This window comes from Microchirus variegatus, assembly GCF_963457635.1.
Source record: "Microchirus variegatus genome assembly, chromosome: 13".
In the NCBI taxonomy this organism is placed as follows: Eukaryota; Metazoa; Chordata; class Actinopteri; order Pleuronectiformes; family Soleidae; genus Microchirus; species Microchirus variegatus.
In genome coordinates, this window is record NC_139814.1 from 14,772,963 (window position 1) to 14,800,464 (window position 27,502).

Genomic DNA, 27,502 nt, shown 5'->3' on the forward strand with positions numbered 1-27,502 from the left:
ACTGTTGTATATTTTATATGCCATAGTCATGAAACATTTATTTTCATATTTCCAATTTTCATAAATATTTACAGTAAATTATTAGTTATACTTTCTAAAAAAATAAATATTTTATATTTCTATGTAATATGTCTAGTTTGTTCTTTTTTTTTGCTCTTCTTTCATTTCATTTTGTTGCCATTGTCTTGTGTCCATCTATCTACATGAATATATACGTTATTATTTGTTGTTTTACAGTATCTTAAACCCAGTTTCTCTGTTGCAAAGCTGTCAGTTTGGAGTGAAAGATTCTTTAAAATATAAATATCCTCAATAACTGCAGCTGGATATGTTGGTATTTATATATATATATATATATATATATATATATACACACAGTTGCTGATATATAATATGACATGTGTAGGAGTTTACCAGACTGAAAATATTTTATTTCACAGATTTAAGATGTTGGAATACAAATGTGAGGTATATCAGCATATAAACACACACTGAACAGCCAATGGACATCAGGTAAATAATCAGGCAGTACAAAATTCAGACAATATTTAAATTCTTGCTCTTAAAGAAATAAAGGGTAACCATTCACAAGTACATATCAAAAGAAACAATTACAAATTAATAAAAAAACAACAACATTATTTTGTGTTTAGGTTTTAGGCAACTGTGCCTATTAAATGTAAACAACAACTGGTGAATCCCAAATATAAATATCTTCTTTGGAGACTTACACAGAGTTAACATCATTTGTTTGCATATAAATCATATATTCAAAATACAAACACACCTCTCTACTGGAGAGTAAAAAAAGTAAATACAAGAGGTTTAACATCAAGTCACATGAATACCAAATACAGAGAACGATCACATAAATGTATCATTACATTTTTTAGGAAAAAAATTCAAAGTAAAGAAATATATTTGGCATGTGAACCAGCTTGTCATGCCACCGATGTCCCTACAAAGCACAGATTGGTTAACTGTGGAGGCATGTGCTTAATTAGACAAAATAAGCACTTTCTCCTCTTACAGGCTCACTGGAGGATGTAGTAACCTCCGTCAATAATCAAAATAGCCTTCCCAGTGCTTCCAGTTCCTGCATTGAGGATTCCAGAGGCGCCATTCCAAACAACCCAGCAATAGTTGGTGGGCAAACTGTAACTCTTCCCACAAAGGCTCAGAAACCAAAGCTACTCTGCCTAGTTCCCGCTCAACCTTTGGTATAAACAAGTTACAAAACGGGTCTAACCCCGTTGTTTCTTAGGAACTGACAATGAAAAACACTCAAAGTGAAGAAAGAAAGTCTTTCAAGCCACCCTTCTTGCCGCTCTTGTTGTCGTCTCGCATGAGAATCTTGCTAAGACGCTGAACAACCCAGTTTTTAGGTTTAGAGGCCGACTTGGAGGAAGACGATCCTGACACAGGAGTGTTAGAGGAGCTGGACGACCTGCTGAGAGAGGATAAGAGTAGATGAGGAAGGGAGGAAAAAAGAGACAGAAAGAGAGCTAGGAAAGACGTAGGATAAAGTAACTTGATATTTTCTTGGCCGACTAGAAATAATTAGTGTACTGTCAACAAGTATATGATCTGGCAAACATGGATGCCAGCACGTAGCACCTGTACGCTGCAGTTCGCTTAATGCTGAATATTTGAAACATAATCATTCAAAGGCGAACACGTCTGACACCTCACATTCTTGGATGACTGGTGCACCAACCAAATTTAGTCGTGGAAGGTTATATCTCAGATTTTAGCTGAGGAGACGTAAACACACCTGAACTTAAATAACTTACCTAGGTGTATGAACAGGTGTCTTGTCTTTGCTGGGAGTTTTTGGGGTAGACTTGTTGGATCTGCTGGTCGACTGAGGAGGCTTGTGTTTGACAGCGCTTCCTGGGGTGCTGTGGATCCTAGCAAGAGTGCTTGTAAAGTCCCTGTTCATTCCCTTGTGTCTGGATGTCCTATTGCAAGTGTTGCAGGTGGCCATCTGGAATAAAGAAAAAAGAGAAAATTAACTTGTAAAAAGATATTGCATGAGTGGAATTTAAGTATCTCACGACTTAACAAGAATATTCTTTGTTTTCTAAAAGGACATTCAAACTACTTTAATGTCAATTAAACAGAGGAAGGTAAATCATTTGTCACTCGTACATTCCATCAAATCTAGTATCGTCGCTTTATCGGGACACACACACTTTCTACGACTGCACAGACTCCCAGGCACGTGTAACAGTTGAAGAACAGTTCACAATGGAACACAAGATACAGCACAAACCCATGGTGGGACATGATTCACTTTAACAGCTGAGATTCTTCCTAATGGCCTTGCCAAGCATTCCTGAGATTATCTTATCTTCCCGTGTTTGTTAATAACGCGATTGGTTAAAGCAGGAGGGGGAAACTTTGACTTTAGCTTATGAGAGGCCGAGGCAGTGCTGTTGCCATGCAATTCCACCTATTCAGGGTATGGATACTATAAGAGCCACCGGTCAACGTTTGCAGTTCAACTCCCTGAGCCGTTTCTTTTAACAGTTAATCATGAGTTTCTTTACAACACCTCCCAAACAAACAAACAGAAGTTACCGTAACAGTTTCAAAACAGTCACATCACCTGTAGAAAATGCTACGCCACTTGTTCAATGCTGCCGAGTGTTGGATATAAAAACTCTCCCTATATTGTACATTCCTCCCAACCATCAGCAATATAAGCACCGTCAACCACACAAGCTATAACGAGGTGCACAAGGTTAAAACTGGTCTGAGCAGACCACCACTGCAGGGGAAGCCGCTGACAAGTTCTGAATGCAGATGAGATGGAAAACTCACCGACACGAAAGCAGCCATTTCAAATTTTGACAGGTGTATGCTGGAGAGTTGGGTTTCTGTGCAGCAGGAGGACCTCTTTCTCTCTATGTGAGCATGTGTGGAGTGTTTACTACACGAGCCCCGGCGTCCAGCTTTATACCGACGAGCCCAGTAACTGACCCACCCATCTTTGTGAAGGGGCGTGGCTCAACTGAGGACTGACCAATGCACTGACAAAAAGGGTCAAATAATCTATGGGACAGTCAGCACTCTGCTATTTCTTTAACATACCTACCTACATACTTTAACCTTTAATCATCCAAGCAGCATGAAACAAAAAAAACATTGTATCCAAACCAACAGAGATGGTGGAGGAATTATTACTTGATAAATTCAATAACACACAGTTATCATAACACTGAATAATTGATGAGCTTGGTGCAGCACACGTTTAAAGCACTGGAGTAAATGTAGTTTGGAGATAACCATTGTTTACTGGTAACAATCATTTCCCCCACACTGTAATATAACAGTATGATCGGCACGTCGACAAATTTAATTATCTGGAGCTGAATGCCACATTCAATTCAGCAAAACTACAATGCTGCAATCATTAAACAATAACTTGTTGTACAATAACTGAGATGAACGCAATAAGGTGTCATCTACTCTGGATAAAGTGTGCAGTTTATCATCATTGTGATAATGCTGTATTATCAAATAATGTCTTTGTAACTGATAAATAAACAGGGCTCTGTTTTCGCAGATGAAGTGTCCCCCTTAATAGAATATTATGTACGTAAAAGGCTGTTTTCTTTTTTATTAAACTTGCCATTTCTTAACCTCTTCTAAACAAATGAAACAGAAGTGGTAATAAGTCAAAAATCTGGAAAAGCATTAAGAAAGTACTGATGTGTAGAAAATGAAGTTCTTCACACTTAATATTCAGGAATTAACTTAGCGGTCTACAGGCTTCTCTTTTTGTTATTAGCACTAATATGCATTAATATATAATGGTACACAGACAAGTAATCCTACATACTTGCAAATTGGTATTAAAATAAACAAATAACCACAGACTTGTAAAGCAAATCATTTCATGGGACAATTTACAAATCATCAACTAATTTCCCTATATGCACACAAACCCATCTACCTGTATCTTATACATATATACATATTTAGCCCAACAGCCAATGAAAACACTGTATTGATGCAGAGTCGGTGATGAACATACCGGAATTTTACCAATACTAAATTGCAACGTTTTTTGCTTTATTGTTATTTCGAATAACTTTTCCATCATTACCTTTGATTATCTCCTGCTAAAACGACCTCATTTCCTACTGCGGATTATTTAAGTCACACTTTATCAGTTCCTTACAGGATGCGGTTGACGAATACTCAAACAAAAAATATTTGTTCTCAGGTCATTCGAGGTGGTATAAAACTCGGCTGTAGCACGAGCACTCGTATGAACTCAATGACAGAGCAATGATTGCTGAGGTGAAATGACACGCTAACAAAACAAGAGGTTGGATTGTTGGTGAAGTGGACCAAATACAGACCGACAGACAGACGGCTGGCTACAGAAGGATGTTTACAGAGAGAATAAACTCCTGTCCTCTTGTTATTACGAGTGGCTCTACTATCGCCAGATGGCTGGTGCTTTGGCGCCAATACGACAGAATCTATAAAAAGACGACACAGTCAACAAAGTGTTAATATCCACTTTGAATGTATGGTATGGCGGGTATACTATAAGGTGTAGAGATCTGATAATAACCTGAAATGAAATCCCATCACGTGTACCTGTTTAATTTGCTCTGATCCTCTAACATGTAGGGTCACACACGTGAGATTTCATTTTCCTCATCTTAAGCTGCTGATCCTGGCAGCAGACACACTTACACAGCAGTCTGTCAAGCACATGACAAAGAGCTTCAGCATATGAATGGAGATACAAAGCTGGAGGAATGATAAGGATAACTCCATAAAGTTCACCTTAAACGCACAGTATATCATTCCTGCCACCAGAGGTCTCTCAGTCAGAACCATAACGGAAGACCTCGTTTGATGACGTCGCGAAGCACGTGGTTCCATGGGAATTGTTGTCCGGGAGAGCATTGGTGGTCGTGAGTAATCACGATGTAATGGTGACAAATAAACACAATAGTTCTGTAAAACCTCCAGCGTCATTTCCCAATAGCAGAGATAAAGCGGCTGATGTCATTAGAAGGCGACTAAAATTAAACAGTCCATCATCTTGAATAGAAGTGCAGATTTCCTATGGATCCAAAGAGTGTTGGAAACGTTTTGGCTACACTACTGAGCAAAATATAACACTCGTCTTGTGTTGCATATTGTACCTTTAAGGTCAGAGAATCCAAACAATTAGGGACGTTTGTTTTCTGAATTACCACATGCACATGGTCCATATGTAAAATGATCACACACAATCTCGGCAATCTTGCACGTGCATATGGTGTCAGCACCTGCTACCTCTCCTTTAAATCATAAACATAGACACGGTGTATTCATTATAAACCCTAGTAACAGCAGCTGTTTATTTTCCCCCTTTGTGTCATTAAGAAGTCGTAAAAAAAAAAACGACAACAATCTGCTCTCAGGGCTCACGTGCACACAGAGAAAATAAACACTTGTTCATTTACCAGCTTTAACTAGCATCGAATCTCACTTTGCAAGAATGTTCAGGAATAATAGTACAAGCTTTTATATATAAAAGCACTCAAAAAAGGAGTGAAATGCCGCACAGACCCAGAAGCAACAACACAGACAGAGCCATGTAAATCAATTCTGCAGATGGACCCTTGTTTCTATTATTAGCTGTAGTGCCATAAATACCTCTTCCTGCCTTTCTCTTTCTACTTCCAGAGGTTAGTTTGGGTTGATTAGTCTGACCTTGGCAGTACGATACCACCCAAGAGGAGCAAGATGAGAAGAGAAACGCAGTGACTGACTGCTTTAAGTGCCTGTGAGACGCTGTGAAACTAATATGAACTTGACAAAGGTTTGTAGGTGCTGAATGTCGACTGAGTTTCCAGAGTTTTTTGTGTGTTTTTGTGTGTGCGCATGTTCTCAAAAGGATGAACACGGGCACATATTTCTTGCCAAAGTCATTTGAGACCATATCGATACAGCAGAATAACGCTGAAAGCAGAAGAGCTGTTGGGGTGATCAATACGAGCAAACTTTCCTTTAACCATGGCCTTGCACTGTGATGGTTACTGATCTGAATGCAAAGCTGCCCACTGCACACCGTCTTTAAAAAAGATGCCCAATCTCTCCTTCTTGTCTCTGCTGGTGGTGATACAGACCACATTTTATCCTGCATCACACCAGCAGGTCTGGCACAAACAAATAACAACAAAGGCTGTAGGGAAGATAAAGACTTATGTGTGAAGATTTATCACATAGCCTTCAACAAGTAAGTCAGGTTGAATTTAAAATGTTTGTAAATCATATTTATGAGATCAGTGATCATGCAAACTTCCATCCATCCATCTTCTACCACTTTATCCTCAACATGAGGGTTAGCGGGGGGAGCTGTGCCGATCTCAGCTGACATAGGGCGATAGGCGGGGCACACGCTGGACAGATTGACAGTCCATCACAGGGACACATATAGAGACAAAAACTTTTTTTTTTCTTGCTGCGAAGGCAAGAGTGCACATCACGACACCAACCATGTTGAATTTGATGAAGTTCTTGCATAAAGAGTATCACATAAATATGTCCTCAGATAAAATGTGACATCAAGCACTTCCTAAAATCTTTAATATATCATGAGTGGAGGCTTTATCCAAAACGCACCATCATGGTTTGGTTTAAATTTAGAAAGTCGACATTACTTCAATGACCTGGAAAATTATAAGAGAGCCAAGGGTTAAGTCCTTGTCTCTGTTACTATGTCTTCAAGGCAAGCTATAAAAATAAACATGCAGATTTGGATTTGAAGATTCTTCTCTGAAGAGGGTAAGTAATGGCACGTGTGTCGCTTCTCAACGGCCTAGTTGTGATGACTGACAATAACGAGCACATGTGCCGACAGGATCAGTTAGGGAGTAATGAGCTGTAAATGCCGGAGAACGAGGACACAAGTAGCACGCAGTATTGTCTTTTTAAAGTTTGGCACTCGTGCCGGTTTACAGTTGAACATACAGTAGTGACTGCAGTGTTCCAGAATAGAGTTGGAATAGTGCTGAGGAAATAAAATGACGTGAGGCTAACTACTGAGAGATGACATGCTGTTACGGTGCAGGGTGAGGTTCTTTTTATGGGGTTTATTGTGCTTGTGAGTGGGGCTTCAAAACATGACGACATGGAGCTGATACTGCATCTGATACTAGGCCAAGGAGTACTGTGTGTGTGCGCCTGTGTGTGCATCATGAGGATGAAATTTTAGCTTGTGCTCACAGTGATAAAGGGCTTTTTAAGACCTGGTTAGGGTTAGAATTAGGTATATGTTAGGCATTTAGTTGTGATAATTGAGGGTAAAGGGCTAGGAAATGCATTATGTCTACGAGTGTCCTCACTAACAACGCCGTACAAGAACGTGTGTGAATATTCAAGCTTTTTGAAGAGGTCCGTTTGATGACAGCCTTCCTCTGTGCACTGGCTCTTCAAGGTTCCCTGAGGACATGAATGTGCTAATGTGTTGGTTAACATGCTTAAAATACTACAGAACACACTTTGCTCAATCCCTCCACACTACACACACACGTGAGTGTTTCTATATCTTTGTAGTGTATGCCCCCCCGACACCCTTGAGATGTCAAACCCCCCCCTCGTGGAGCTTTTCCTGTTCCCTGAGCGCCAACAAACATCACTGTCTCCTCTTTCCTATCATCTCCTCAAGAGGCACATTTCCCAGAAGCATTATTCCAGTAAAGGTGAAGTAAAGTATGACTGAGGGATGTACTGAAGAGAAGTCCAAGAATGGAGGGAGGAGAAAGATGATGGGGAAAAACAAGGGGGAATGGGGGCGGCCGTATAGTGTTGAGGTGAAAAAAAAAATGAGAGATAGGTACTGTAGTTGAGGTCAAGGATAAAAGGTGGCATTAATGACAAAGAGAGGCTGGATACCCATGAGAAAGAAATGGCCATTCTGGGAAAAGAACATTGTTTAACCACCTATGTTCCATCACTTTACTTTTATCCTGAAAACAAATAATATCAGAGAACGACATCGCAGCAGCACATTTAGTGTTCGTTATGCATCCGTTTGTAGCTGTTGAATTTAGTCGCTTCAAAACAACATGAATACACGTAGAACTGTATCCTTTTTCCTTGTAATAAACAAGTCTGCTGGGAAGTGATATTTATCTATTTGTTTTTTGAGGAGGGAGAAAGGAAGAATGAAGGAGAAGGAGGAGGAGGACTAGAGTCTGCTGTCCTTCGCTCCATTTAGGGTCGCAACATTTCACTGGGATACAATCCAACTTATTTCCATAATGACTGCGAGAGAATCCAACCAGCAAATACCTGATTTATAGCATCTCCACACTTCACACAACTTCACAGAAATGAGGAAAACACATCACGGACCAGTTGGCATTTTCCCTGAGAGCAGTGCAAACATGCACCGTAAAAAAGGAGCACAACAAGGTGTAAGACGATTTGGGATTTACACCCAGGTAGGAGTATAAATATACAACGCTCCATGAGTGTGTATATTAAAAAGATGTCACATATAAGCAAATTATATAAAGATATGCATTTTGGGCTCAATAAACATCTTGAAAGTAATCCAGATTACAATTAAAACAACCCTTGTGCAAATAACTGTTCACATAACTGTTTTACCACATGGAAATTGGTACTATTCCTCCAACTACCACTAGACGAAGTTTGCGTACCATTGGATCTAGAGGAAACAACTAAATCTTTTTATTCCAGCTTTAATCCTGAGCTCTGATTCCTGGCAGGGCATGAAGGAGGCAACAGAAGGGAAGTGGTCAACATTCCTTCTCTTATCTCTCTGCTTCACGACTCTTGCCTTTCAAGAGTATCTCCTCGTTATCGCCCTTCTGCCAAACACAGGTGCCCTGTCGCGTACGCGATTTGACTTGCTGCCGCTTAAATCCCGGTATACTACAGGCGACGAGTGACTGAAAACAGAGGGTAAAAATACCTTGAAGGACAAACTCACGGTATCTTGGTTTACTATGAAGTCACGTGATGAACAAGCACGACATTCCACATCAGGACCAAAACACAACAGTGCTGACAAGTGAGTGAGTGCAGAGGTGCACAGTCACAGCCGAGTGAGAGGCCTTGCAACATTAGTAATGTAAACACATACATGACTTTATCTGTATGGATTTACAAAACAGGATTGGGTTGCAGCCACTATAGTTCATGATCTACTGAACTCAGTTCAACACCTCAAACTTTTTTCTCTGTGTTTCTCAGCATCACATTTTCTGTTTTTGTGTCTGCCGTGATATTCCCTTGGTCACACAGAATTACTAATTCTGAAGTCTGAAGAAGCACACAGTGCTAGTAAAGTGAGACAGCTTCATACAGCAGCACCATGGCTGACAACACAAACAGACTTCACAATCTTATTTTTTCATCACACAATCACTATTTTAGCCTACGAATGTGATCCTGCGAGTACAACACTTTCCTTCTCTTTGTTGAGTCAGTGGCTAAACAGTGACCCGTCTGTCAGAGGAAATCCTTTCATCAGTTCAATTCATTCAACGACTGACGGATGCACGATAAAATGCGACAAGTTGAGAACTTAATCTCTGAAAACTGTGAGGTTTGAAGAGGGAAAACAAACCTAGAAATGTCTTTTGAGGTTCTTTCTCTTCTTAGGTCTTCTACATAAATTCATGGATTTGACCTCCGTCATAGTCCACAGAAGGTGAAGAGCAAGGGGCACACAACTATAGCTGCATACAAAAATATGATACAAGATGACTTGTTCCTCTTGCAAACCATCATTTAACTTCTCCCGTTCACCTCTCTTATCTACAGGATTTGTTTTCCCACTCTCTTGGCTCTTGCTCCATCCTGCTGTGTTAGCGTCTATGATGCCTCCTACTAGCTCGCTCCATCTCTGTCTGTTTCTTCTCCCTCAGAGACGGCTGATGAATTGGACAGTGGCTTCAGAGTGCCTTGTGCTGTGAATACATGCATACTAAACAAACCCAAACTGGTTTTAATGAGCCAGCAGCAGTTCCACAAGAGCTGCTGTTCATTAGGCTGATGTCAGATCACCAGAGAGACTCTTATGTGGTTCTTTTCCATCACTGCACTCTCATGCCACAAGTTCCACCACTGGCCTTATCGTTGGTGTGAGTGAGTTATAATAATTTTCTTCTTTGTCCTCAACAGGTGCTCTCCATTAAAAAGGACAGACATAAAGAATTATTATCACAATTTAAGAAGCTAAAGGGAGGAAACGGGGTAAGTGTCTGCAATTGGACTACGGTAAAAGCTGTAATGATGAGTACCACAATGAAACCAGACCTTTTCTGTGCAATAAATCCAAATGACTTCATCAATCTTTAGTGTAACAAAGGCAGGAAGCAACACATTAAGAGACAAAAATGGCTTGTTAAATTGAAAAAAAATATATAATTCAATATATTTTTATAACCACTATTAAACATCTTTGTGTCTGGCCTCCTTCATAGGTTAGAGATCAACACCAGCTACAGGGTATAATGCAAAAGCTTTGCCACAAGGGGTTTAACTTCAGGAATATCAAAAAATATCACTATTACCAACCAAGATGTAGGTTATGGGACAATAAATAGAGGATTCATTTTTGATGGTGACCTGGATACAGATTTAGGATTTATAAAATAGATAGGTTCAACCTTGCAAAAGGTGTTACACTCTGAGTGCTTTCTACATTTCCAAAATAAAAAAATAACACGAGCCACCAAAAAACAAACAACAATGTCCTTCTGTCCATATTTACCATTAAATGTACATCACTAAAAACCAATATGCTGCAGATAGAGTGTTCACAGTGTTTTGTTTTCTCACCAGTACTGAGGGGGACCTTTTGAAATTGTGCAGCAGTTTCTTCTGCATCAGGGTGAGTTGTTTTCCCTTTGCGCTTCTGCGCAGAATCCTCTTCACCTGTGCCGATGGCCGCTGCTTCGGACGCAATCGTATCCGGTGATTGTCAGGCTGCAGCCACTGACCGCAGTGCGGACACACCAGGGTGTTGTTTGCGAGCGACAGACTCGAGGACTTCCCTGATATCGAGAGTATGGAGAGATATTATATAAAACCTATCGGCAAATACAGTACAATATGTTTTCAGGTTATAACAGTGGTATAAAGTGTATATAAAGACTGGAACATTTGTTATTTAAAGGTTCTATCCCTTAATTATATCCCTTAACATAAGCATATTATGCAAAGAAGTGATGAAATATTAATTTGGGACATTTAGATTTAAGGTTAATGTTGGGATCATCCTCCTGGCAGCTGCATACCAATTACTACAACATCCCATCTTCCTTTCTTTCAACAGCCACTGAGATTCTCTTGATTCTCTCAACATCCAGACTTCAGAAGTAAAATGATCATGTTCGTCTGTTAGGAATCTGTTCCTGTGTTATTTGGATGAGAAAAACCTCAACTGTCAGACTCAAAGGACCCACGACCAACTGATGTGGTCTCAGCTGGCATGTGCCTGAGTTTGTGTGTGTGTGTGTGTGTGTGTGTGTGTGTGTGTGTGTGTGTGTGTATACTATTTTGATACTAGTTTGATCCCACCAGGCCATCTCCTGCAGACAGCTGGCTGACTCAGTATCTTTGGCTGTGGGCTCGGGGAGGTTTTATCAACCTTGACAAGGTCCTTTCATCACACTGTAGGGCATCACTGATAAAAAAACATGCAAGGTATTTTTAACTTACCATTTATACTCACGGGCCTATGCCTATGGAAAGGAGAAAAAAAGGAAACGATCAGACATATAAAAACACCACAAGATTATGGTAAATTACAACTTGTATCACTATATTAGAAATACAGTTTTGGGTTAGTTTTGACAAAGATACCTGGAAGGAAAGGTTTCAAATAAATTGCCAGTTAAGTGCACATAATTTGTTACATACATTCACACAATGCAAATGCCTAACAGCTCCTCATGACTCTCACGGTGTTTCTTAGTATAGTGGTGTTTAGATCTCACGTTTCCTGGGGACATTATTTTCCGTGCTGCACACAGGAAGTGATTTGTTTTATTTGAAGACAGACGGAGGAGACTGTTACATTGTGCTAAAAAGATGGTAGGTGTGTGACTGAAAACACAAGTGAATTCCACTGCTCAAACAACCTGATCTGCACTGCCTGTGTATATGCACAAATATGGCCTCAGTCAGAATCTAACCTAATCTAATCTGATAATCAACAGAGTCCGTTTTCAGATGAAGGACACAGCAAAACAACGATCATCTTGTCTATGACGTCAACAACAACAAAAATCACCAAAAGCTACGCACTGCAGCTTTAAAAATATAGGATGAGCTAATCATGCGTTTGACAACCATGTAAAAATAAATCTATCCAAACAAATCCTGAACACCAATCTGGAAAAAATGCCCCTCCCATTATGTGTGCTGTAGAACACGCAACTGGAAAATAGCTAACGGGTCCCCCCCCCCCCAAACAATATAGGGCATCTCCAAACTACTTTGGTGGCCTCCCTATGTGCTGCTTTGGTGACTGCTAAAATTAGCCACAGGATTAAATCAATGAAGGGAAATGTTTTGTTGGCAGCACGTGTGGCAGCGGCAGTGTCAGATAGGGACGGGGGCAGGCAGTTTAGGAGGGGGGAGGGGTTAATCTGAAGTCGACAAGTTGCTGGCTCCTGCAGTGGATGTTGTCACTTTTCAATTGCACTCACATATGCGAGCTATTAATCAGTGAGTGGATTAAACAGTCCGATTATATAGACTCTCTGTCAGATAAAGCTGGAAATGAATGGACACTGGTGGAGGTTTATCACTCACAAATCTTGTTCATTACACTAAGGTTAGCAGATAGAATCTTGGCAGGTTCTGAATACATTTCCCGAGATGATTGCTGGACCTCCAATAATCATTCCATTCAAAACCACTTACGCAAACAAGTTTATTTCTCTTTGAGTTGCAACACTAAAACAATGTAATCCAGTGACATGTTTAAAACTATGAACAGACCACTGACGGTTTGAGTGTGGGGAAGTTGAATTCTTGAGGAATGCTGTCACCACGCTTCCCTGATGAGGCCGCTCTCAGAAACCGTACACCGCAAAATACCTCTTCCATCGCAACAATCTTATTAACATACTTGTCATGCATTTCCCTTTAAGTGCACACTTAGTTGTGGTGATGAACACTGGAGATACTGGGCTCTGCAGTGTGGTTGCAATCCAAAAAAAAAGCCAGAAAATGCAAAGTGGTGGAGGGAAGGGGGAGGACATTATGACATTATGTGCTGGCTACAGTGGGATAATGTCATTTCAGACAGAAGTGCTGGCTGAGGAGAACAACATTTAATCATGGATATTTTGCTGCTACCATCAGGGAAAACAGCACAACTGCTCCTGATGCTTGTAGCTATAATGGGCATTTAGACACGACAGCCTGGCAAGGCCAGTGGTGTGGTGAGTGTCAATCAGCCACACACTTCATACGTTGAATTCCTCTGGAGCATAGAGTGGCAGGGTTCCATTTATCAGCCGAATGTGACAAAGAAGGAGTCCGGCAGGTGCCTCACAGTCTGGGGCGCACTTCTGTGGGCGGAGACATTGGCTACCTCTTGCTGAGAGGAGCAGTAAGATGAGAGATACAGTCGGAGAGAAGATTAAAAAAGAAAAAAAAGGCGACAAAAACCTGGCAACCAACATAAATCATAAAGGCTAAATGTATGGATGTGTAGTTGTGTGCAGAATAGGGCTGAACGATTTCGGGAAAATATCCAATTCACATTTCACTGACAGATAATGCAGTTGCGATTTGATTTGCAATGTAATTTTTGCAGTCGAGGTGCAGCTCAATAATACATTTAAAAAGTAAAGAAGCATCGCCACACATCCCACATTATATTCCAACCTTTATTTAATTTGCTAATTGCATTGTTGTGCTTTCGATTCAGACACTATTAATTGCTCAGCCATATTAGAGGAGGCTATCGTATATGTGCATAATTGTTATGGTTTGTGTGAGTGTTGATTTGCTTCCTGTCCTGCATTGCTCTCTTCAGTGACTCAGTCGCTTAGGAAAATTTAATTTTGAAACCGTTTTGTTTGGTTTCAGGTTTTTCAGTTTTGTATTGTTGCCATGTATGTAGGTATATGTCCATAAATAAAACAATATAAAAAAGAATGGCTCAATTAATTAGTCAGCTGAAAAGAATGTAATTGGCAACTTCAAAAGTTAGCTGTCGGCAACTGGGTTTGAAAATGTTTCACGTCTCATCCAAGAGGCTAATAATTGTCATCTTGTCTGAGCGATAATAACAACACTTAAATTAAATTAATAACTGGACGATTACATAATTCACTTCAAGATCATCTCTGCCCTTCATTAAATTATTTCCAACATAGACCTTCTCTGATTAATCTGTAATTCTAGTGATTGATTACTGCTGATATCAGAAGAGGAAACAAACCGGCCGCAGTATAAAGAAAAAATCATCACGACAGTGTTTGTCCAGAAATCATACTGCATCCTTTTTTTTCATCTATCAGTTTACTCAGTCAGGCTCTGGTTACTGGACACACATCTATGATTATGAACTTACTGGAAGACAGCTTCACTAGACTGGAAACGTGAGCCACAATAAAGTGACGTCATCTAACAAACAAGGAAGCGTGGACAGCTCGTCCACACACACACACACAACCCAAAACTGACCACTGAAATCACTCAAACATTTCCGATCACACTCACACAGACAGTGCATCAGCGAAGCATCGGTGACAGGTCAGAAGGTGAAGACAGTGGCAAATATGTGGAGTCGAGCACATGAGTCACAGCACGTAACCACGAAACAAACACTCTGCTGACGCATGGACCAAAACCATAACTGTGAGGAGAAGACACCGGAAACCACGAGGACACAGAGAGAGCGCCATCCATACTTCAACAGTGCTAAAAACAACACACTGACCACGCGTGTCAGACCATTTGACTGGACACTGACAAAGACATTTTCATTTCACATTGCATTATTATTATTATTGTTATTATTATTCACCGACTGTGGATTCAAGACCTCAATCTGAAAGATGAATTATTAACAGTAACTTCCTTCCAGGCATGCCATGTGCTCCATATTATCACTCTGGCTTCATTAGCTCATCAGCCTGAGAGAGTTAATTTTAGATGTGGCCACTAAATGCGTCTTCTCTGCCTGGCAATTTGGCATGAAACCAATTGGGTCTTACAGCCAGTGGTGAAAACATTCAGATCTGCATGTTGTTTGCTGGACTGAACAGCTGCTCACAGTTCACGCTCATGCAACCTCAAGCCACGAGACATTCGTTTACTCAACAATCAAAGTTAAAAGCAGCAACGCACGTGTAATGCGTCCAGTGTGAACCAGGCGGGTCTTTCTTTCTTTACAATTTTCATCTTTTATTTAATGATTATTTATGTTCATTTTGTCTGTACTAATGCATATGATTACATTTTACCAAAGGTTTGTATTTTCTTGTAATCCAGTAGGTGGTAATGTTGTATAATAAATGGCCAGGGAAGAAAATACTAAAAATGTATTATTATTTTTTCGATTTCTCAAAAGGTGTTGATGAGAAAAAAGACACCCAAAAATAATAATGCATTAAAAAAAAATCTGTGTTGTCATTCATCAGTAACATATATCAGGCTGTATTTTTTGTGTAATTGTGTTTTAACTGCTTACATTTTTTTTTATTGAATGATCCGATTTGAAGATGCTAACAAAAATCTATCAATTGCAAGTACAAGAATTATAAACTATAATGTTTAATAATATAATTTAATATTTAAAGGTTGCATGAGGATTAAATATGGTCTGAATCTGTGTAATAGCTCTCTATATTAAAAAGGAGCAGAAGCTCAAACAAAAATCCATACAATGACCCCGACATGGGGTTTCATTATTAAAGCCTCTGTTTTTATTTCCATTCATTTGTCTGCCCACAAATTTCCTGGCTCACATGAAAGAGAACACATGCCGGAGTGGGCAGGCACCCAACTCAAACACAGTCCAAAACACATCCATGCATCCATATCACACATTCGCTACACTTTTACACCAACTAGAGGCATTAATATCCACATTAACATATTTAAAATATGGACAATTGTCTCTTTAACACACACACACAGACTAAGTATTTTCCTGAAATTACTTTCACTTTCCACACAATAAGGCAATCACAACTGTGTGGGACATGCCATCTAAGCAAATGGAATAATTCCCCACTTCGGCAGAAGCCACAAAACTGAGGCAGTGAACTGTAAATGACTATGTAAATGAGAAACTTTCATTCATTATTATTGTGTTTTCATTTGGATAGGAATAGGACTACAGGGGGCTAATGGGATAAAGACAGTATGTTGGGGAAAGCCTTGATACACTGTATGGGTCCTTTTATCCACCATGGGAAGGATGGAAGACTATCTGGCGCTCCACATAACGTCTTTAACACTTTGTTCTCTTCCTGCTGCTCTCATTTTAATACTTGTTTCAAAGATCACATCACACTAAGCAGCTGCATGATGAGACTGAATGACAGTAATTCAGTAGTCTGCCACTTAATCCTCCACATGAGGGTCATGGGGGGACGCTGGAGTCAATCCCAGCTGACATAGGGTGAAAAGTGGGGTACAACCTGGACACGTCGCCAGTCCATCTATTCCCCATGGTCAATTTAGAGTGTCCAAAATGGGGAAAACATGCAAACTCCATGGACCTGGTTTGGAGTCATTCATTCACAAACCTGGGTCTTTTTGCTGCAAGGCAACAGCGCTAACCACTTCAGTGACAGTCATGTTGGACAGAATTCATCAGTTGCAACAGATGCCACATACCCACACACACACTCTCTCTCTCTCTCCTCTGCACCTAATGTTCACACGACTGGCGTGCCACTGGCTCGTGTCCAGCATCGACAGGCCATTCATGCCACAGAAATAGTAAAACAACAGTCTATTTTCCGCAGTGTACACAATGAGATTATACGTGATCGAGTGCACAAATATACGGCAAAAATATAACGATGCAACTAAAGATACGAGTGAACAACACTAAGGAAACACAACAATAAACCAAGCTGGGGATGTGGATCATTCACTGATGACCAGGGCTGTGTACCATTTTACCTTGTACCTTTTATGTAATTACTGATTACATTTCTCTTTAAATCACTTCGCTAAATTTCGGTGTCATAAACTCCAAGCGACAGTGCAGTTGCAACTGAATTACAGTGTGTGCCACAGTGAATCATAAACTGTTGATTAACTGCAAGTAGTTTGGACTAACTTGTATATATACTCAACAAAAATATAAACGCATGTCATGACATTTGTTTATGGAATAATTTGCTCTGCTCAAACCCAGTAGTCCAGTGTAACTTGGCCACTCCTATTGACTACAATATCAGATTGAGTATTTCAACTCACGAGAGTCATGGAGCATGGCAGAGTGGTGGTCAATATGCGTGACCAGTACACAGACACTCCTTATAGTCTGGTCAATAAAAGGGCACACCAAAATGTGGACTTTTGCCACTTGTCAATATGCCACAGATGTCACAAATCATGAGGGAGCGTGCCATTGGCATGCTGAGTGTTGGGTTGAGCGTTACAGCTGTGGCAACACAACTGAACGACGTCGTGTTCACCAGACATGTCACCTATCGAACACCTTTGGGATGTTCTGGATAGGCGTGTCCGCCAGGGGGTTCCAGTTCCAGTTCCCCAGAACGGCCGCCAACTTCAAGTGGCTCTGCAGGAGGAATGGGACAACATCCCCCAGGCCACGATCGACAACCTGGTGATGTCCATGCGTCGCCGGTGTACCGCTCTACGTGAGGCTAATGGTGGACACACACGTTATTGAAGTTTGTGGATCATCTTGGATCATCGACTCCCATTGTGTTCTTCCTGCCATTACTCCAGGACATTTGTTTTGAAATTGATCCTAATGCTCGCAAATTAAAGCCATTTATTGATAAAGTTGTACTGTTATTTTTGGATAGTTACTGTAGTTACTGTTTTTTCACAATAACTACAAGTTTTTCTTTGAGCGTTTATATTTTTGTTGAGTGTATTAAAGTAAGTTTTTGCAATAACAAGAAAAACAGGTACCAATACTGGAGTTGATTCAAATGTGAATGGCACAAAACGTGCAATGCTGAAGCCCAGACATGAAGCCATCTCAATAGTATGTGGATATTCTAATCTCTTATTAGACATCAATTACAGTTTGTGTCCACTGTTATAAATCATCAGCATCAAATTATATGATTATACAATAGTAAAACAAGATTGAGTTACAGCTTCCAGCCTAAATGAGGCTCACCATTTTATTTGTCTATATAAATTAAATACTATCATAAATTCATATTTATAATCATGGATGCTCATTTTCTTTACTTGCTTTTTAATATACTTTTTTATAACTAGGGGTTCTGTCCAAGACACTTGGACCAACATAATGTTACACAATAAAACATTTGAGGATAAAAACAGACAGGAAGTCAACAGTTAACTATGGTCGAGCTCCTCCCTCTAGTGTCCACATGCCGCAATCACAACAACAGAGGACACACAGCTAAGGGCACAACAGTGTAGGCGCACTTCATGTAGACATTTTAAACAAAGTTTCTTACATTAAGAACCGTGACAGTTCCGGACATGTTTCCTTGTACAGCAGGGACGCGTTGAACAGGAACACGGCCTTAGTTCCCGAAGGAAGTGGATTCATTTTCAAACCGTTTGCTGCCGCGACGTTTTCACTCTTCTTTCTCGCTTAAAGTGGCCTGTAAGTTTTAAACCAGTGTTAAAGGGGCGTGAAAACACCCACCTGTGAATTTACAGCGGATAAGTGTGTAAAACGTGTTTATTTGAATCTAGACGTTACTAACCTTCGCAACAGCGACACAGATACCCACGTTTCGTCGCAAGATTGTGACGTCACGTTTAGCGTGTCGCCTCGTGATGCATCATGGGAAAATGAGTCACTAAAATGCTGTCGACGTTTATTTCTCTAATACTTAATAAAAATAATATAAATGACAACGTGAAATGGAATATATTTATATTTTTTAACAAACTACATGTGGTTTAATGCATTTAAAGTGGGCTGTGTGAGTTTAAATGTTTCCAATGCTGCATTTATATATACACACACACACACATACATATATATATATATGTATGTATAAAATTGTACTTCTTAACCTAATCTTACAGTATAATAGATAAAGACAAACTGACATGTTTTAATTATTTTTTACTTCTAAATCATTTAATCACGTTCATGCTCTGTTTAGTTATGGATTGTATTTTTCGACTTCTATATTGATTTAGTTGTTTCTGTGTCACTGTACAACACATTTAATCCACTTTCAGGGTATGGAAAAAAAGTGCTTTATAAATAGCACTGCCTTGTCTTTTGGGATCTAGTATCAGGGATTATTACGCTGTCAAAGTCAAGGCAAAGTCAAGCTATTAATTTAGTAACACTGACTATAGCTTCATAGGATATTACCTGATGGCGTCATTCCTTAGATCCAATTAGATAGTTAGGATTAAGTGGGATGTATATTACATTATTATCCTGTGCATGTCATAAAAACTATACGTTTCTGAATGTGATAGCTATGCCATCCACTGATTTTGCACCTAATGAGTGTGCAAAAATATCTGCTGGATCTTGAGAAATTATTGCAACTGGAATTGAAATTGGATAGTTTGAAGCAGCAGCAGTAGCAGCAGCAGCAGGAAGGGAGGGAGGGAGGAAGAGCCTGAGTGCGCACTGGTGGTTCCGTTCCTTATACCCTCTGGTGGGCTGGCAGTCATAAACTGGACACGGCGCGGTGATAAGGAGACGTGAAATGACGAGACAGAAGTAACTCAGAGACTGTGTTCGACACAAGAAGGGGTTTCATTCAGCAGCAGTGACAGAGCTCCTGTTCTGCTGCTGTCCGTGTCCGAGCAGGATGATCTGACCGGTGCTTCTTTTTCCCCCTGGAATTCTGCCTTTAACAGTAGGTTTTCATGCATTACCATGTGACATTCTTGTGTGATTCTTTTAGGCAATAAGTGATGTAGAGTGATTTTTAAATCATATATGCATTTTAAAAAAGTACTTACTCATAGCCAATCATTTGAATCTTAGTTATGCATGAATGGAGGATAAAGTCATCTGTTCTTTATAGGTTCTGTATTCTCTCTCCATCTCTCTCTCTCTGTATACATGTCTTTAGTAGGCTGTGTGGACCAATTGTGAGGACATTTTGACCTTGGCTGGTCCATACAACTTTAACAGGTTTTTTTTCAGGATTAAGACCTGGTTTTAGATTTAAGGTTAGGGTTAGGCATTGATTTATGATGGTTAAGGTTAGCGTAGTAGGGAATGCATTATGTCCATTAGTGTCATCACTACGAATGCTGCGCGAACGTGTGTGTGTGGTCCAGGTATTACTAATGTTGTGGGGACCTAAATCTGTTTACGCCAGGGCTCCAAAACTCAAATGACCTTGGGGCCACTGAGCATCTAGTCTGGCCAGTAGGGGGCCGGTCAAGTGAAAATCTTTAAAAGTAAAAAAAAAAAAAAAAAAAAGTACAGAATCTCTAAATAAAAGTGTATGTGTTGATATGGAACAATATAGGTCACGATAAAAGTGACGCAAAATGAATCGATTACTAAAACAAGAATGATAGATTTGGGTTAGTGGCGGGCCACATGAAATGGGCTGCAGGGCCGCATGTGGTCTGCGGGCCATGAGTTTGAGACCTCTTGTTTACACAGTCACATTATGAAGACAAAAATCCCCCATAATGTAAATGACAGCTGAGGTCAGGGTTAGATTATGATTAGGGGCCAGGGTTAGGATTAGGCCAGCATTAGTTTATTCTAACCTTGACCATGACTGAGTCCAGAGGAAATTAATGTGTAATTGATGCATTGTCCTCTGAAGTCATGGAAACCAGTGTGTCTGTGTGTGTGTGTGTGTGTATGTGCGCATTTGTGTGCGCCACCAGTCACAAGAGGAGGAGATATTAAATCACGGAGCCAGTGCAGAGCTCACCGCAGACACTGATGGAGTGAGTCTAAGTGTGAGGGATCGCTCCTCACTTTGTCCGTGGGTAAATCTTCACTTTATCAGCCGCTGTCAGGAGCTTACACACACACACACACACACACAGGATTTACATAGCCAAAGCCGGTGCATCTCCGCGTAAGTGCAGTCTGCGGATAAACGGATTTCCCCCTCCCCGTTATACCACCAGGACTAAATTGACTCTCGATTCTGAGGGAGGGAGAGAGAGAGAGAGTCTGAGAGCAAGGATGACAGACAGAGTCAGACAGAGAAGAGAGAGGAGCTCACATCAGGCTCATCCTGTCTTTACTGCGGCTGGAATGGGGAAAGAAAAAAAAAAGGTAGGATATGATTAATTTTATTCATAAAACAAAGCAACAAGAACGGATGTTTTAACCGAGGCGTTTCTAATGATGAAAGACTTGCAGAATACTTGACTCTCCTGATCTGCACACTGACACTTTTATAAATGAACGTCATTTTCCTCACAGGCCACATTAGCAGACGTGTGGAGATCAATCACCAGTATTGGATTGGTTAGTTTTCAGAGGATTTATTTTTCCATCTACAGCAACATTTAGAAGTTCAATGTTTGTGTTTGTGCAGCTTTCACGCATATGTCTCTAAGATGGCTTTAGTGGGGAATTAAAGTACAAGTGTCTGATCATGAGAGTGTTGCTCTGCTGACTCATACATGGTGGAACCAGCAGCATCCTTGACACAATTAGCGTACCACTTGCTCACTCACTCACTGAGCCATATACTGTGTGACCTCCTGCCGTCTTTCTGTGCTGTGCGATGAAGACATACTTCTTTCCTCCTTTTTTTGTGGACCTCACAAAAGCAGAGACACCTTCAGAGTGTCCTGTCCTGTCCTGTCAGCATCTGCGGGGGGAAAAAGCCTAACCCAGCAGCAGCAGCAGCAGCAGCAGTCACTGAGCCAGGCTATCACTTCTGAAATGCAACACCAACTCCAATAGTGATGAGGAAGCGCTGGAGAGAAAGAAAAAAAAAGACACACTGTGCTGCTTTGTAGCTGAATGTGTGACGGTGCATGCATCTGCATAACTAGATTCAGATGTGCGGTTGCACTCATTTTGTCCACCTCTGTGATGAACTCCCATTGTTGTGGAGCTATAAAAACTTCAGTAGTCCACACTTGAGTTAGTTTTCTGCAGCACAGTCATTATTATCTCATAGAACATCCTGTCTTTACACCTGCAGGAGGAGCACTGCTGAATTAAACATCAACGTCAGTAATGAGTGTAATTATCCGCTGAATTAATAATTCATTCATTGTACTGATATCTGGCTGCATTTGAGCATGAATCTGTCTGGCTACCTCTTTTTTTTTACCTTTGTCTTTTTCTCCTTTGCCACCCACTTTTTCCCCAACCCTGTGTTCCTTTGCTGATTGGAAGCGTTTCCTCTTTTTGATGCATCATTCGGAGAGTGAGTGCTCTTGAAGCACCCACTGGGCCAGTAATGCATTTATCACAGACATTCTTCAAATCAGAGTGCGAACGAATAGACTGATGCAGGAACACAGAGCAAGGCAGGAGGAGACCAAGGTCACGCCAAGTATCACTTTGTCAAAGAAGAAATAATAATGGTTTTGTCTGTGCGGCAGATTCTTGAAGCACAATCATTAAAATCAGGAGTCCTTCTTTTTCACACAGAAACCTTCATCATCATCTCCCTCCTGTGAGATTATTTACAAAGAACTATCTCTGGAAGCTGCACATGCACTAGCAATGAGAGACTTTTTCCCTTGCGTGCACTTTACTTCATGTGCAAACTTAAAAAAGAAGTGTTCTTGTTTTTGACCTTGTTATATATTCTTTGAGAAACGCCTCAGAGCAAAATTCTTCTTATTTTTGTACACGTGCTGGCTTAGAACCTTTTTTTTTTTTGCATCATAAAAAATCGAATTGAGTAGAACAAAGACGCTTGGTTCGACAAACAGGGTTTGTTTGGATCACGACGAACCCGGCATCCAGAGCTGACGAGAACAGTGGCTCATTCACAAGATGCCACACCGGGGGGGAAAAAGGGACCCAGTGGAGGGAATAAGGTCCCTGTAAAAGCCTGTGTATCCCTGGAGAATAACAAGGAGAGGAATTGTGAGCAGAACAGAAAAAAAGCCCACCTCCATGATGTGCTGCTCATAATAAAATGATAGAGCGTGTTCAAAGGCATGCCCTTAAAGGCAATAAAAGATGCCGTGGCTGTACATTACTTTAATGGTAAAGTCACTATTAGTGAGCCTCCCTGCACATAGGAACAGGAACAGATGAAGCCTTCCACTGTTGTGTGTTTCAAAGACACCACACAGCTAACCCTTGAGTTTATGTTCTGGTTTCTGTCCGTGGTTCAGTTAAGGTCATAGGTAGTTGTCAGTTTGCATGACAAGTCCTAAGGTAGGTATGGTATTCTTCCGCGCACATGCGCCACATATCGCTGACCCCGGTATACTCTGTCAGGGTTCTGTAGTATCTGATCGGGGTGGCTGTACGAGTCTGGACGCCGGGAAAAGGACGCCTTCCTACCAAAGAAGAAGAGAACGATGCTACAGCTGTCTCGGACACCTCTGATTTCAGTGGCTCACAGCTGAAAGATAGGTCAGGTGGGGGAGTCGGGGTGTTAGGCGGTTCGAGGGTCACCTGGTTCGAGGCTCGGACGACTACCCTTGGCGACTACTTTTTCTTTTGTCGAAATGTTTTTTCTGCTTGGTGAGCGGGGCTTAATATGCCACCTACCGGTGGGGCAGGAATTCAGTTTGCGCATGCATACGCTGTCCACAAATTGGGTCATGTGTACATGTACAATGCACATTGGGTATCGTACGCAGACGGATACCAGAGCCTAGCGTGAAAGGAAGGGTTGGAGATCCTGGAAAAAACTGTTTGAGCAGGCTACATTTTGAATTCAATAGTCAAAGCCCCTTTCTTCAGCACCGCCTCCGGAGCACAAGAACACTCAACGAACGCAGATTCGCGAGCACTGCGTAGCATCGGTAACAGCGTTTTTTGGAAACTTGGATACTGCCGAAAAACAACAAATACTCTCAAAAGATCACAAAGACATAAACTTAAATGTGCCACATGTAAGAATGTGGCCAAAAACGGTTACTACATTCAAATTCAAAATACCAAGGTCTTTTAGGGCAGCCCGTGGTTGCTCGGCATCAGAGACTCTACTGACTGCAATGATTGGTAGACGGCGGTAGGTGGCGCCACATGCCAAAACATGATTTCAAAACATGAACATGATTTACAGTCTGCAAAAGATTTTAATGCAAATATTTTGTCTGTACTGTTGTTATTGGTGAGTTCAGTTTGTTATATGAACATTATTCCTGAGTCTCTGTGACATATTAGGAGGATTTTATGGCCAGTTGCTTTAGATGTATTACATAATGCACCTTTAACCTACCTGTCAAGTAGAAACAGCGCTACCATGGCATCACTTCGCAGCCCTTTCTGGGCTTTCAGCTGTCGCCACCGTTCTAACGCAGCACCGATGTTCACTCTGGTCTTGGATCGCTCTGCATCAGCCTTTTTTCTTGGCAGTGGCTTTCCCAAAAACGTCTTTTTGCGTTCATTTTCAACTCACACCTGTGTGTCTCGTTGGATTTAGCAAACTAGCATCAGCGTGATTAGTGCATGAAGAGGGGTACGTGCATAAGGTGGTGGGAGGAGCAGAATGCAGTTTGATGATGCGTCACAATCCAATTCATTGGTTCGGGCTGTTCAATATGATTGTATGGCCTACCATTAAGTCAAAGACAATAGTGTGAAATGATGGCGTCTGTTTATTTATTGATTTTTTTTTTCTAAAGCTCCCATTGCCCTTGTTTAAAATGTGTGGGCACGCAGCCTAACTAACACCCACAGTCAGACAGTATCTCTGTTTTAATCCCCTCCCGCGACAGTTACAGAGCCACTCAGCAGCCTCAGCCACCCTGAGCGTATTGACACTTTTTAATGTGCGCGTAAACGAAGCCATGCAGGCAAACGTTTACTCTTCAATTGCCGTAAGATAATAAACGGAGCTAGTGATGCTTTGTGTCTGGTGAGAAAGTAAATATGAAGTTGAATGAGTGTGTTCACACCTGTTGACTGTCTCATTATAAAGTAATGAATGCAGATGAACAAGGAGCACCGACAAACTGTAAATACGAGGATGAGGTTTCCTTTTTTCATAATTTGTCGGCAGACTGGAGCTCAGCATTGATCAGAGGAGCCACGCCACAGTCACCGCTGACACAATGCACCATTGTTAACTGTCTATTGTGTGAATCTTTGAATGCGGGGAGGAACTTTTCAGACGATAAGGTGTTTTTAGTGGAGGGATGCACGGCACGTATCCATTATCTAGAGAGTGATCGTTGTCCTGATTATGAAGAATAAGTGGGACTTAGGATTCAACATCAGCACTCCAATTACAAGTCCCATTAATTGCACACCGCAGCTGAGAAAGATTTTCACCTGGCAAAGTCATTTCAGCGCTGTCAAAAACCCATTGTTGCCGTGGTAATGGAAGGCAATTCACAAATACAATTAAATGGAGAATCTGGGTGGCCTCCTTCTCACCATGGCCGTGTTGCCCTGGGCTCCAGTTTCCAGTAGTATGCCATCCATTATTAGACTTTCTTTTTTGTCAAATGTGCTAAATGAAGGCAGACGAGCACTGTGACTTAGATTGCAAAAGGTGCAAATGTCTTTTAATGTACCAATATAATATATCCTTGCCTTTTAAAGCTTTTAAAGATTTGAATCTGAGACCAAAGCAAAAAGTGTTTTCTTGAATGAATAGAAATCTGAAACCTGATTTTTACAGATTTTTACGTGATTTGGGCAGTTAAAGGTTGTATAACTAAAGCTAGAAATTATATGTTTACATTTTCTGAAAAATCTACAAACTCCAAAAGACAAAGTGCAGTAAAATAAACACCTGAATGTGTATTTCTTCCCACTATAGTCTGAAAGAAAACACACTACGTAAGCAAAATAGCCCAAAATCCAATGCAGGAATAAACAATGTTTTCCCCTTTTCTGTCTTGCCAGTAATTGAATTTGGCCACTGGCTCTCCACTCCCCCTCCCCCCCCCTTGCTTCCTCCTTCAGCTCCTTTCATCTGTCCTTGGAGTTCATATCCCTGCAGTCTCAAACCTTGTTTGGACCCATTTTTGTCCAAGGAACAAGGCAGCAAGAGAAAAAAACACTCCTGTAATTGCTGGTATCTCAAAAGCGCGCCTGGTGTGACCGGAGAGGCTGATGTATGCATCTAAAGATCGAAGGTTTGAACCTGACGGGAATGCAACACAACAGAAATTATGAGTAAATGTCACAGGGCAAAAAAAAGGTGGGTGGGAGAAGGGGTTGTTGATTTATTTTTCTTGTCTCGTCTGATGATGTTCCTCTCGCAGATATGAGAACATGTCTGTGTGTATAACCGTGACATTTTACAGACCTTTTGTTTGTGATACACACGGCTCAGAGTTCACTCAGCTATGACCTTTGAATGCCTTTGAATGACATGGCAAACTCCCCGAGAGAGATGAGAGGAAAACTGGGAGAAGAATCAGAATAAGAAGCGGTTTGGGAATTGATTGGATGACTTCTACTCCTACTCCTTCCCCAATATATTCCTATAGGGAGGAGACATTCCAGTTATCTTGCATGTACAGTATATCAACCTTTATATATATATATATATATATACCCCAATATATATATATATATATAGCACATTTTTCCCTGGACCCATGACACTATAGTAGTCATTAACCTTTGAGTCAGGCAATTTGGGACAGAGGAGATTTTTCTCTGGATGTGGAACAGAAGGTATATGAGATGTGGGAGGCAAAGCCAACCCCTGCCTCTCACAAGGTGCTAAAGGTTATTTTCATTGGCCAGGTGATAAATGTGATGTCTTTGGAGATGCATTGCCCCCGCGGTGCCCTCTCCCTCTCACTCTGATTCACTCTCCATTAGTATTTCCCTTCATTTTCCCTCTCCCTCTCTGTTCCCCGCCACTCGCTATCGCTTTCTTCCCGTTTGGATTTCCATCCGTTTGCTGCCCTTTGTTTCTCACATAGAATGTATTGTAATTGACTTTATCTCTCTCCCCCTTATTTCCTTCCTCTCTGTCCCCAGTGTCCTCCTCCTCCTCCTCCTCACAGTGGATCAGCTGTTAGCGGCCTGAGCTGAAGGTGACCTTTGGGCTGGGCCAACGGCTGCAACACAGGACATGGGTTCTGCCTCTCATCCCGCTCGTGTCTTGTGTTGCAGCCAGTGGAGCCGCCTGCCTGCGCGCGCCCTCCACTGATGGACTGAGCTCCCAGAGCAGATGGAACCTGCTGACCCTGCTCCTCACTTTACAACAGGCTTGTATTG

General features: G+C 41.1%; 1 protein-coding gene across 2 annotated transcripts; it reads right to left on the reverse strand.

The window, feature by feature from the left end:
- Nucleotides 1–456: 456 nt before the first annotated feature.
- rmp24 (ribonuclease MRP subunit p24) lies at nucleotides 457–18,953 on the reverse strand. 2 transcript variants are annotated; one of them, XM_083899672.1, is made up of 6 exons: nucleotides 18,921–18,953; nucleotides 18,666–18,815; nucleotides 11,716–11,738; nucleotides 10,834–11,048; nucleotides 1,794–1,987; nucleotides 457–1,447 (listed from the first exon to the last, which is right to left on the reverse strand). In XM_083899672.1, exons 2-6 carry the CDS (start codon nucleotides 18,758–18,760, stop codon nucleotides 1,285–1,287), a joined length of 690 nt encoding a protein of 229 aa, XP_083755798.1. In that variant the 5' UTR covers nucleotides 18,761–18,815; nucleotides 18,921–18,953; the 3' UTR covers nucleotides 457–1,284. The 2 variants fall into 2 exon arrangements, with proteins under 2 accessions (XP_083755798.1, XP_083755797.1); XM_083899671.1 differs by having other exon boundaries at nucleotides 457–1,450.
- Nucleotides 18,954–27,502: the final 8,549 nt, after the last annotated feature.

Coding starts and splice junctions, on each gene's coding strand:
- rmp24 (XM_083899671.1), bottom strand. CDS start 18,760: ATGAATCCACTTCCTTCGGGAACTAAGGCCGTGTTCCTGTTCAACGCG. Junction 1,988..10,833: donor AAAGGTCCCCCTCAGTACTG/GTGAGAAAACAA, acceptor TCTTTATTCCAG/ATGGCCACCTGCAACACTTG. Junction 1,451..1,793: donor ACACCTGTTCATACACCTAG/GTAAGTTATTTA, acceptor ATCCTCTCTCAG/CAGGTCGTCCAGCTCCTCTA.